General features: G+C 35.9%; 1 protein-coding gene across 1 annotated transcript in view; it reads right to left on the bottom strand.

The window, feature by feature from the left end:
- Nucleotides 1-13972, bottom strand: part of LOC128238893 (pre-mRNA-splicing regulator WTAP-like) — a 108684-nt gene that overhangs the window by 43335 nt on the left and 51377 nt on the right. Inside the window, exon 5 of the mRNA XM_052955201.1 lies at nucleotides 5808-5926. Within this exon, the coding sequence (XP_052811161.1) occupies nucleotides 5808-5926 (119 nt within the window). The remainder of the gene's footprint in view (nucleotides 1-5807; nucleotides 5927-13972) is intronic.

The following is a 13972-nucleotide window of genomic DNA, read 5'->3' as shown; positions in this document are numbered from 1 at the left end:
CAGTATAAATCAAAAGACATGCAATTACAAAGTAATTGATAGCCAGTGAAACATTATAAAACAAATTTAGCATTGACTCATTGCGATTCTACATAATTTGAGAAAAGTTTTTCAAAACCATACAAAAAGTCTACTGTTACTTAATTCTTGCTCAACTTGTAAAAAATTGTAAAACTCAATTGAAATAACAGTAAAGCACTACAACAGTAATCCTTTTATTTCATTTAACTAATGGTATTCAGTGTAAGTAACTAAATACAACTGTTTCAAATTGTTACACTCCTGACGAAATATTTCATGTTCAGGTTACTATGTATCAAATTTCAATTTTAACCAAAACTGAGACATAAGTGTTGGCAGTGATAGTTTTCTTGTATATCATGCTTGGAAATTTGATCAGGTGTACATCCCATTGAAGGTAGCTCACTGCATTAATCTAATTTGAATATCTGAGCCATTCATTTTTAAGACAACCATGTTCAGTAGAAAGTCATATTTCACAACATGTTCATAAAATATCTGTCCTTCTATCATATATGATGATTAATATACCCGGTAATAATATAAATTTATTGCACATCTACTGTTGAATATTTATTTTACCTTTGCTACATTAAGTCAGACTTATACAGTGGCACTGAGGGTGACATTCGCAACACTTTAAATATATTGTGGCCACAACTTAGTAAATGGTGTCACCAACTTAGTAACTTGAGGCCACAACTTAGTAACTTAATTGAGGCCGTAACTTATTAAAATGTGGCAACAATTTAGTTACTTGTGACCACAACTAAGTAACTACTATTAATTACTATGTTGTGGCCACGATTTAATAAGTCATGGCCACATGGTACTAAGTTGTGCCCTCAAGTAACTAAGTTGTGGCTACAATATAAATAAAGTAATGTCACATCTGTGTCACTGTAGAGACTTCTTCTTTCTGCATACTGTTGAATTATCAGCCACAAAATGATCTGGTACAAAATTGAAAGTTATGGCTCATACAGATTATGAATATAGTCCACACCCCAATTCTCACAGTCCCAGGTATAGTGTCAAAAGGAAATTGTCATATTGATATGTCAGACAGCTCTCTATGGTCAGTAAATTTGCCTGGGCTGCCTTTTTAGACACATTTATCTGCTGTTTTAGACATCAGTTTTGAACTTGGCAAATGGCGTTTAGGTACTGGTACATGACTTCAATTTATATGCATGGTGTCTTTTTTGTTGGGCATGATTCTTGAATGCAGCTTCAAGGTGTACAGCTTATCTTCCCAAGCCGCTGGTTTTGACAGTGTACTTTTCAATTGAGTATCTTTCCTCTTCTTGTATCTATTTAGACATGACATTCTTCTGGCCTGACTATTTTTCTTGTTTGCAGATGCCAACTTACTTTTGACATTTTTGTTCTCATACTTTTGGATTGCCAACTTTGCTTACTTCAAGTGTTTCCTCCACAACATCATCTTTGTCAACCAACTTTGATCATCTGTTAGCAGTTGCATTATTCAATAAAAGCTAAATATTGTCTTGGCACAAGCTCTGGGGTTTTCTAAAAGATTCTTCTTAACTTGGCTATTTTTCTGATTTTTCCTTGCTTCTTGTGTTTCCTGTGTTTTCTTATTTCATTTTTTAAAAATGAATATTGTCATGTTCCAAGAATGAAACACATGTTTTAGAGACATTATTTGTAAATTTAATATTTTGGTGGACTTTGTTGATATCGTGAAGAAAGGCCGTTAATTCATCTTCAGAATGTTCCCATATGAAGAAAATGTCATCAAGAAAATGCAACCATAGTAACGGTTTTTTGAAACAATTTTTAAGAAACTCTTGTTCAAACTTTCCCATAAACAAAGATGCAAAGCACGGTGACCATTTTCGTGCCCATAGCTGTTCCTAAAATCTGTAGGTAGTTTGCATCGTTGAATTGAAAACTGTTCTTTGTTAATACAAGTTTGATTAAGTTTGAGACGTCCTCAATACATCCAAGAGAGTAAGAGTTGTCTTGTTCAAGGAAGAAGTCAAATAATAATGGCCCATAATTTGCATTATATTCAAAAAAGGCATTATCTTACTTCATTAATTTAGTAGGTTAGATAGTTGGGAATACATATCTAAAGTTTCAATGGCTTTATGCAATACATGATATATTTGCTGAGATATTGACTTAAATGTGGTGACATGCAAAACCTTAACCAGTATTTCTAAGTCGAATAAAATGGGTCAATTATTTTGCATTAAATGCAAACTACAGTTATCTAACTTGGTTAATGAAGTAGGTTGGATGGTTAAGTACCATTGTATAGAGTCTCATGCAATACCTCAAGTAGTAGCTGAGATATTAACCTATGTGTGCTTACACACATAACCTTAACCAGAATTTCTAAGTCAAATAATAAAGGCCTTTATTTGCATTAAAATGCAAACTGGAGTTTTCTAACTTGGTTAATTCAGTAGGTTGGATGTTTGAGTACCATTGTATAGAGTCTCAATGCAATACCTCAAGTAGTAGCTGAGATATTAACCTATGTGTGCTTGCACGCAAAACCTTAACCAACGAATACAAAAGCCTTTACTTGTGAAATAATATGTGAATTTAAAAAAAATAGCATACATGTTGTGACTACATTACACTATTACTTCTTCCCCAAATTCGGCAATGAAGAAGTAATAGTGTAATGTAACCACAACATGTATTTTATATTATTTTAATTTACACATTATTTCACAAGTAAAGGCTTTTGTGTTCGTGTATAATTGAAAGGCAATAAATGAAATAGGAATAAGGTTGATGTATTATCGAAATACAATATTATAAAAAAAAATAGACTGTTTTTTAAAAGTTGTGAATCGCAAGTTTGTGTTGAGATTTTTTAGGGATAATTTCAGAAACTTGATCAAATTTCTCCAACTAGATGCATGTTCAGGTGAGAATAGTGGTTGCAATTGAAAGATTGAAGGTTTATCTGCATGTTGGCTGCATGTTTTTGTTGCAACTTTTCGTTTGGGTGCTTTTGTAGGCATGTTTTTCTTAGCTGTCACATTTCGATGAAATTGGAGTTGTTTCACTTTACTCTATTTAGACAATTCGAGATTTTCTGACTTTGTAAAAGTGCAGTAATTCATAGTTATTTATGCTAGATAGTTGGTAGGAGTGACCCCTTTGATGAATCTGAAGAAAAAATAAATATTTTAGGTTAAATGTCACTAAATTTTGTAAAGGTCAAAATTAAGCTCATTCCCACCAAATCACTGTGGTCACAATCTTTCATGATGAAATTCAGCACTTATTGCCCACAAGATATATGTTTCATTTCAGAGGGAGCCATATTGAAACAAACACATTTGTCCAAACTTTAATCAACCTTTAATTGGCTGCAAAATTGTCATTTGTTCACATATTTTTAAGAATCAGTAAGTAAAATTTGTTTTCATGTAGCCGGCGTAAAACGCGGGTTTAGGTTTGAGAGCAGTAAATTTAGACTGCAGAAGGCTATGGCGCTCTTCCACTTACGCTGAGAAGGCTCCTTTTTTTTAGATGGTGCAGGCGCAAAATAATTTATATTTTTTGGTCTTTCTGAAAAAATAGGTGTGGGAAATCCGATGAACAAGTTACTATTTTGGTGAGGCCTAAATCTTATAATTTTCAAAAGCCAGAAAAATAGGCTCTGCGTCAGTTACGAATGTGAATATGGGACCATTTGAAAAAGAAAAATAGCAAAATATACCGTAAATGACTGGTTATAAGATGATAGTGGATATAAGATGGATGGTTATTTTAAACCATTCAATACTAATACAAAGAAAAATATTCTTGCAGACAGTGTATCATAAACGATAACAGGTCAAGAATGAAAAGTTTTGTAAAGCAAAAACCTTATTTTGAACATGTTTGTTCTGAAAATGTCAAAACCTACAGGAAAGAATAAAGAACGTGGCAAAGTGCGAAAAAACAAGACTATCATCGCAACAGTTTGTACTTTTGGTATGTTAAAGGGCTTTAAAGGCAGTGCGAGTTTTTCACACCTTAACACACCGCTAACAAAAAACATTTCGACAGTGCACAGCTATTCTTTTATATGCATGTATAATTATTGTTTTATACAAAATAATATTGAATAAATATTTTGTACAATAATTAAACATTAAAAAAATAAACGTTTTACAATACACCGTATCCCGATCTTCAACTGCCATTTTAACCTGTATAAACTCAATCTAGATGATGCGAGTGACATCCCTTTCTACATAAACCTAAACAAACTTATTTTTTCACCATTTATTTCTCTGAAGAGTCAATTTCCGCCTGAAATCCACCTCCGAAAAAAATGTCAAAAGCGTGTTAATGTTTTTAAGACGCAGGTATTTTTTCAAGATCAAAATCTGAGGGAAAAAAGTGTGACTTATAAACCAGTCATTTACGGTATTTTCCAGTTAGTTCATTTTTATCCAAGTTTAATACTGTATTTAGTGTATCAGATTACTAATATAATGTTTAATGGATGACCCAAAATAGATTGTAGTGTGTATTTCAGTTGTTGTTTTTCTGGGTTTTTTTTACATCTACTTTATTTGTCAGTTCGCGACTCAAATTTCCCCTTTCAAAAGGCCCCGCCATGCTTCCCCAAATTCTGAAAAAAGGGCTGTTATTTGAATCTATGAACCTAAAAAAAGAACAATAATTACCTCAGAAGTGACTATGTTGAAGACTTAATAAAATTTAAAATCTTGTTACTAAAAATAGAAAGAAGTGGAATTTCCAACAAAAAGGGAGACCATATAACAAGACTTGCTGCCCTTGCTTCAAGAGTAAACTTTACATAACTATCAGATTTTAACAAAATTTATTTATAATGAACTTGTAACCCATGGTTGAGGCCAATTTTTCTCCAGGGGCATAATTTGAATAAACATGGTAGATAATCAATCAACAATGTTACACACCTAATATTTAAGCACTAGCTTCATAGTATTTGCAAAAAAAGTTTTGTAATTTTTCCTTTAGGTTGCCATGGCAACCAGAGTTCTGCATAGAATTCATTTCTTTGAACAATTTTGAAAATTGCACCAACCAAGGATCAATCCTATAAAGTTTCATTAAAATTGTCCAAGGGGTTAAGGAGAAGATGATGATTATAACCAATTGTTGACGCTTTTCCTTAGGTTGCCATGGCAACCAGAGTTCTGCATGGAATTAATTTCTTTGAACAATTTTGAAAAAGCACCAATCAAGGATCATTCCAATAGAGCACCAATCAAGGATTATTCCTATTTCATTAAAATTGTCCAAGGGGTTTAGGAGAAGATGATAATTATTACCGTTTGTTGACATTTCCTTTAGGTTACCATGGCAACCATAGTTCTGCATGGAATTTATTTCTTTGAACAATTTTGAAAAAGCACCAACCAAGGATCAATCCTATGAAATTTCATTAAAATTGTCCAAGGGGTTTAGGAGAAGATGATGATTATAACCAATTGTTGACATTTTCCTTTAGGTTGCCATGGCAACCAGAGTTCTGCATGGAATTCATTTCTTTGAACAATTTTGAAAAGCACAAAGGATCATTCCTATGAAGTTTCATCAAAATTGTCCAAGCGGTTTAGGAGAAGAAGATGATTATAACCAATTGTTGACGCCGCGCCGAACGCCGGACCCGCCGACATAGACCCGATTGCCGATCACAATAGCTACCTTAAGCACTTTGTCTCAGGTGAGCTAAAAACAGACACCCCAAACTCAACATATATGTGTAGGGAGATGTTTATATCATACTAGAACATAGGAGAATAATGTCATACTAGCATGTCCTGGAGTTCCTGCTCTTTTGTGGTCAGTCGGTGTACGAGTGTGTTTTCCCGGCGGGCAGCGTCTCGTTGATGCTGCTTCAATCGCTCAGTCCAGTCCACATCATCATCACCTGTACAATAAGATCCAGAGATGGTGCAAAACACACAACATTTTAAACATGCCGATATATTCTTCCAGGGTTATTCCAATGCAACAAACTAGAAGTTTTAGAATTTTTGGGTTATCATGAAATTTGGCAAATATAAGTTTAGGGTTTCTAAAATTTAATACAAGCAGTGAATTTCACCTTTGTTCCTGACAACCTCAAATGCTTCCTATGAGATTGCTTTTATTACTCAAGATATAATTGAGCTAAATCTGTTTACCACTTAAAAAATCATCAGCATACATTATCCCAACTGAAGATTTCTAGGCAATATATATGCTTTTTTGTCTGCAACATGCTGTCAATAGAATCCAGGCATAATTTATGTTAATGTGATGTCCATATGACACAACAAATTTAAACAAGAGCTGTCACAGTATGTGACGAATGCCCCCGAATGTGACATTGACCTATGAACAAGGTCAGTACATGAAAAGTTAAAGATCAAACAAAAACATATGGCAAGTTATTTTAAATTGCCTCTGATCATAAAAAATACCACCCATACTTGACAACCTACATTCTTATGTCCTTATATTCAGCATTCCATTGTGAATAAACACTAAGTGCATCTTTCACCTTAGAAGTAGGGACATGGGTGTTGCACGTGACACGTTGTCTTGGTATGTCGAACACATGTGGCAAGTTATTTTCAAATCTGTCCATACAAGAAAAGGTTTAAATAACAACCAATACTCTGTATCCTTATATGCAGCACTCCATTGTGAATAAACACCTAAGTGTGACCTTGACCTTTGAGGTAGGGACACGGTTCTAGCACGCGACACGTCATCTTGGTATGTCGAACACATGTGGCAAGTTATTTTAAATTTTATCCATACAAGGGAAAGTTACAGCCTGGACACGACAACCTATACTCTATGTCCTTATATGCAGCAGCATTCCATTGTGAATAAACACCTAAGTGTGACCTTGACCTTAGAGGTAGGGACACGGTTCTTGCACGCGACACGTCGTCTTGGTATGTCAAACACATGTGGAAAGTTATTTTAAAATCTGTCTATACAAGGGAAAGTTACAGTCCGGACACGACAACCTATACTCTATGTCCTTATATGCAGCATTCCATTGTGAATAAACACCTAAGTGTGACCTTGACCTAAGAGGTAGGGACACGGTTCTTTCGCGCGACACGTCGTCTTGGTATGCCTAACACATGTAGCAAGTTATTTTAAAATCTGTCCATACAAGGGAAAGTTACAGCCCGGACACGACAACCTATATTCTATGTCCTTATATGCAGCATTCCATTGTGATAAACACGTAAGTGTGACCTTGACCTTGGAGGTAGGGACACGGTTCTTGCACCCGACATGTCGTCTTGTTATGCTGAACACAAGTGGCAAGTTATTTTAAAATCTGTCCATACAAGGGAAAGTTACAGCCCAGACACGAGTTATTGAGCCAGACACACAGACGGACGGAAGGACGGACGGTGCGATTTTAATATGCCCACCTTCGGGGGCATAAAATGGAATTCCCAATTTTTTTTATTCATGACATCACTGGACTACAAACCGTCATGTATGTAAGATTCAAAAAAGTTTTTTTTAAAAACGCTCATCTCCCCCATCATGGTCGTATCTAAGAAATGATCAATGATGGACATGAAATTTGTACTTTTGGACAGGAGACGCACAAACAGTGACCTTGGAGTTTGTCCCATCAATATACCAAGTATGGAGTTCCTGGGTGCAAGCCTTCTTCAGCTATTTAGCAAAAGCCATTTTTAGATTAATATCAAGGCCAACCTGATCTCCAAGTATGAACTTCCTGGAACCAAAGGATCTTAAGTTATTGAGCGGAATTATTTTCACCTCCATGTCACTAGGACTTTGACCCTTAACCTAATGATCTCAAAATCAATAGGGGTCATCTACTGGTCATGATCAACCTGCATACTAAGTTTGAAGTTCCTGAGTCCAGGTATGAAGTTCTTGGTACCAAGTATTCTTTAGTTATTAAGCAGAAATGAAGTATGACTTACAGACTGTTGACCAACTATTTGTTTTTCACCTAAAGGTCACAACCTTGACCTACTGCCCTCAAAATAATTGAGGTTCATCTACTTATCATGACTAACTTGCATACGAAGTATGACTATCCTAGGCCAAAATGTTCTTAAGTTTTTTCACATCACGGTCACTGCGACCTTCACCTTTGACCTTCTGATCTCAAAATCAATAGGGGTCATCTATTAGTCATGACAAATCTGCATATGAAGTATGAAGTTCCTGACCCAAAGAACCTTAAGTAAATTGAGCAGAATTTTTCACCTCAAAGTTACCGCAACCTTGACCTAATGACCTTCTCAACTCATATTCAATAGGGGTCATGACCAACTTTAATGTATAGAATGAAGTTCCTTGGTGCAAGCATTCTTTAGTTATTGAGCAGAAACCATTTTTCAGCTTAAGATTACCGCCAACATATCGTCCTTCACCTGAAGGTCCCCACAACATTGACCTTGGGTCTACTGATCTCATCTACCAGTCAAAACCAACTTATATTAAGTATAAAGATAAGTTTTTGGACCCAAAGGATCTTCAGTTATTGAGCACAAACCTTTTTTTTCCCTCAAGGTCACCGCGACCTTCACCTTTGACCTTCTGATCTCAAAATCAATAGGTCATCTACTAGTCATGACCAACTGGCACAGGGTTTCTGCCAGGATTTTCTGAAGGCTTGTCGGGACTAACAAATGGGGTTTTACATTGAGATTTTGTTTTATAATTTTAATGCAAATGGTGCGATTTCCTGCGTTCTTAGCAAAACTAATCTTCTATATAGTCCAACTATACCTTTTGCTAAAGTAATCCGCAATATAGTCCAACTATAAAGTTCTTGTTCTTCATATTTTTATGTATTCCATGTAGTGTTTGTAATAAACAATTTCACCTAAAGGTCACAACCTTGACCTACTGCCCTTAAAATAATTGAGGATCATCTACTTATCATGACTAACTTGCATACGAAGTATGACTATCCTAGGCCAAAATGTTCTTAAGTTTTTTCACATCACGGTCACTGCGACCTTCACCTTTGACCTTCTGATCTCAAAATCAATAGGGGTCATCTATTAGTCATGACAAATCTGCATATTAAGTATGAAGTTCCTGACCCAAAGAACCTTAAGTAAATTGAGCAGAATTTTTCACCTCAAAGTTACCGCAACCTTGACCTAATGACCTTCTCAACTCATATTCAATAGGGGTCATGACCAACTTTAATGTATAGAATGAAGTTCCTTGGTGCAAGCATTCTTTAGTTATTGAGCAGAAACCATTTTTCAGCTTAAGATTACCGCCAACATATCGTCCTTCACCTGAAGGTCCCCACAACATTGACCTTGGGTCTACTGATCTCATCTACCAGTCAAAACCAACTTATATTAAGTATAAAGATAAGTTTTTGGACCCAAAGGATCTTCAGTTATTGAGCACAAACCTTTTTTTTCCCTCAAGGTCACCACGACCTTCACCTTTGACCTTCTGATCTCAAAATCAATAGGTCATCTACTAGTCATGACCAACTGGCACAGGGTTTCTGCCAGGATTTTCTGAAGGCTTGTCGGGACTAACAAATGGGGTTTTACATTGAGATTTTTTTTTATAATTTTAATGCAAATGGTGCGATTTCCTGCGTTCTTAGCAAAACTAATCTTCTATATAGTCCAACTATACATTTTGCTAAAGTAATCCGCAATATAGTCCAACTATAAAGTTCTTGTTCTTCATATTTTTATGTATTCCATGTAGTGTTTGTAATAAACAATTTCACCTAAAGGTCACAACCTTGACCTACTGCCCTTAAAATAATTGAGGATCATCTACTTATCATGACTAACTTGCATACGAAGTATGACTATCCTAGGCCAAAATGTTCTTAAGTTTTTTCACATCACGGTCACTGTGACCTTCACCTTTGACCTTCTGATCTCAAAATCAATAGGGGTCATCTATTAGTCATGACAAATCTGCATATTAAGTATGAAGTTCCTGACCCAAAGAACCTTAAGTAAATTGAGCAGAATTTTTCACCTCAAAGTTACCGCAACCTTGACCTAATGACCTTCTCAACTCATATTCAATAGGGGTCATGACCAACTTTAATGTATAGAATGAAGTTCCTTGGTGCAAGCATTCTTTAGTTATTGAGCAGAAACCATTTTTCAGCTTAAGATTACCGCCAACATATCGTCCTTCACCTGAAGGTCCCCACAACATTGACCTTGGGTCTACTGATCTCATCTACCAGTCAAAACCAACTTATATTAAGTATAAAGATAAGTTTTTGGACCCAAAGGATCTTCAGTTATTGAGCACAAACCTTTTTTTTCCCTCAAGGTCACCACGACCTTCACCTTTGACCTTCTGATCTCAAAATCAATAGGTCATCTACTAGTCATGACCAACTGGCACAGTGTTTCTGCCAGGATTTTCTGAAGGCTTGTCGGGACTAACAAATGGGGTTTTACATTGAGATTTTTTTTATAATTTTAATGCAAATGGTGCGATTTCCTGCGTTCTTAGCAAAACTAATCTTCTATATATAGTCCAACTATACATTTTGCTAAAGTAATCCGCAATATAGTCCAACTATAAAGTTCTCGTTCTTCATATTTTTATGTATTCCATGTAGTGTTTGTAATAAACAATTTCACATGGTAGTGAGTAGTTACGACACCAGCGACGTACCCACTGAAATGAGTAAAACGTGGCCTCCCTCGAATCTGCTGTCCTTGTACATAAAAATCAGGGATCATGTGAAATCGCAAAATAATAATAACGTGCAATAAAGTAATAAATCAAACACTCATTCATTCAGATAGGAGACTATCAAAAATTCAACTTAATTTGTCATGCTTGATTTCTGATACACATTTGCAATGTCAGGGTGAGGAATCACATGAATTCCACAGGGTTATCAGATAGGTCACCACAGGTAAAAACTGATGAACAAACAAGATAACCATGTTAATTTCTAAATAATGTTTTTGACAGAAAAGATATGAAAATATTTCTCAGTCTATAAATGACTATGCTATTTTCTTCTTCTACACCTGAGAACTATTTAAGATTTGCTTGTATTTTTAAGATGCAAACCTTGGCCAAAATTTCAACTTGACGGAATTTTATTGCTGTGTGGGGCGTGAAATTTTCGCGTTAAATTACAAATGGAGTATGTCCATCAATTAACTCATCATTGTTTATTTTTAAACGAAGGCCAATAATGTTATTGATTGGAAAGATGAAGATCCATTAAATTTCACACCTAATGCCAATTTATTATGGGAGGAGTTGGGGCGAGCCGCGAAAGCAATTGGATGATGCATCAAGCAAAATATTCCCGACACGCCTTCTTACTATCGGTCAACTTGTATGAAAGTCGAAGCTTTGTTGTCAATATTGAATACTGTTTTGATAAGGCTAGTCACTGTGGGGATTAAGGCATATCGATGCAATGAATGCGTGTCGGTAATAAGCCTCCTCGCTGGAAGGCACGTCAGACTAAACAAGTCATAAAGGCCTAGCGAAAACCCTCAGCTGGCATGGTATGAAGTTCCTGGGCGCAAGATAGTGTTCTTTAGTTATTGAGCAGAAACCATTTTTCGGCTTCTGGTCACCTCCAACTTATCATTTTTAACCTGACGATCACCTGGATCTTTGACCTACTGATCTCAAAATTTATAGGGGTCATCTCCAAGTCATGACCAACTTGCATACCCAGGATCTTCAGTTATTGAGCGGAAACTGTTTTTTCACCTCAAGGTCATCACGAACATGACCTTAGACTTTCTGATCTCAAAATCAATACCGATCATCCAGTTGTCATAACCAATCTGCATACCAAGTATGTAGGTTCCTAGCTCTTAGCATTCTCAAGTCAATGAGCGGAAACAAAGTGTGACCTACTGACGGAAGGACTGACTGTCTGATAGACAGGGCAAGAACAATATGGCTTCCCATGAATGGGGGAGACAGAAATATGCGTGTCTCCTCTTGTTAGTGAAGCATCACATCCTTTCAGTGAAGAGAAGCCAGATGTTGCTGAGAAATAGCCCTAACAAAATGTGGGATGGGCGGCCTAAAGGAATGATAAATGGATGGGTACATGGATGATTTGGCTTCTATTTGCCCCCCCCCCCCCCCACCAAAAAAAATTCATGTCCATAAACATTTTGTCACATTTTATTTTAGGCAATGCTTAAATGTTATATTAATGAATTAAGAGCTGTCACAGAGACAGCGCGCTCGACTATGAATTTAAAGTTTTGTGGCATGGCACAATATTTATATCAGGTTTTAAGATAAGTATCTCTTCTCCTTAAAGTCTCCCCACTTCTCCCTAATTTGACTGTTGGGAGAAGTGAGTTCTCCCCCGCAAAAAAAAACAGCCTTGTGAGAGCCCTGGTGATGGCAAAGAATGTGTCTGAAGTGAAAAGGAACAAGAAAGAAGAATTAAGAGTACTCTGTAGGGATATTACTACAATGTGTGCATGAACATGCATGTACTTTGATAAGATACATGGTCATTATACAACAATACAAAGCTAATATTCTGCGCATTGTTTTCCCATTTCAGAAAGCACCATGCCCCTATTTTTGCCCACCCTGCCCTTTTTTTGCCCACCCTGCCCTTTTTAATTCTTGGCTAAAACACTATATATATACATATATATATATATATATTTTTTTTTTTTATTAGGCTTTATATAAGAATGTTATTTTCATCATTGGCGAATGGAGTTAAAGTTATCTTCTGTATAAGCATTTAAGGATTTAAACTACATATTGAAAAGCAATTAAAACAAGAGGCCCAAAAGGGCCTATGCTCTACTGGCATGGCTTTTGTGGTCATATCAATCTACAGCATGTACATGTATGTATGGGTAAAAGGCAACAGACATATAGTTTATGTTTTGTGTTTGGGTTACCTGAAAACGTAGCACGTTCAACATCTGAGCCCAGAAAGTATTGTAAGCAGATTAGTTGCATGAACTATTTTAATATGTGCCAAGTAAAAGTCATCTGACAAAAAAAAAATGCTTTCAAAACTGTACTCATAGTAAAAATTTCTGTAGTTTTAAAAGTTAAAAAAAGATGGTCAAAAGGTCAAAGTCAACGGCATCCAGGACAACATTGATCAATTTGAACAAACATTCACAATCAATTGTGCTGAGATGGATGCACGAACACACAAAAAGATTTTCAAACCTTTCCAGATTTATGTTTACCAAAACTGTGAACCCTGGGTGTGGCCAGTAATGACACCAGGTGCATAACTTAAATATTCACAACCAATTTTGTTAAGATGAATGCACAAACTACAGAACTTAAAGCTAAAAAATGGCCTTTGGGCTTTCAAAAAGAACAAGGCAGAGTAATTCACAAAATCAACTGCAGAAGCAAAAAGCAAATTGTCTCTCAAAATCCTAGACTTGCAAATTGTCTCCCTTAACTCTAGACTTGAATTTACATGTACATGTTAACTTGGCTAAAAATAGAATTCGCTCATGCAGACCTGGCTAAAAATAGAAAGCATTTTCGAAAGGAACCGAGCTCTAATGGATATCTAGATACTGTACAAGTTTCATCGAGATACAATCAAAACTGAAGATTGTATCGTGTTCACAACCAATTGTTTACAGACGCACGAACGCACGACCGCACGGATGCACATACTACGTACACATTACCATCGCATAAGCTCTTCTGGCCTTTGGCCAGTAGAGCTAAAAAAGAAAAAACAATATTTATTTTTATTTTTTTTAGTTTTTCATTATTTTTTTTCAAACCGACTATAAAAACGGTAGGGTCAGCGCCTATTCCGTAGGTAGGGTCGGGTAAACCGAACCAAATGTATTTTTTTTTAGGCCTTAGCAAGCTCTGCTTTATAAAACATAGAATTTGAGCAAGCCAAGAAAACATTTCACAAATGTGCAGGGATACTGGCTTGTGCTTATTTCAAGCACTGTTCTAATTGTCA

This window comes from Mya arenaria, chromosome 6, assembly GCF_026914265.1.
Source record: "Mya arenaria isolate MELC-2E11 chromosome 6, ASM2691426v1".
Lineage (NCBI taxonomy): Eukaryota > Metazoa > Mollusca > Bivalvia > Myida > Myidae > Mya > Mya arenaria.
The sequence above is the reverse complement of the archived record's forward strand: the minus strand, read 5'-3'. Positions and strand labels throughout refer to the sequence as shown.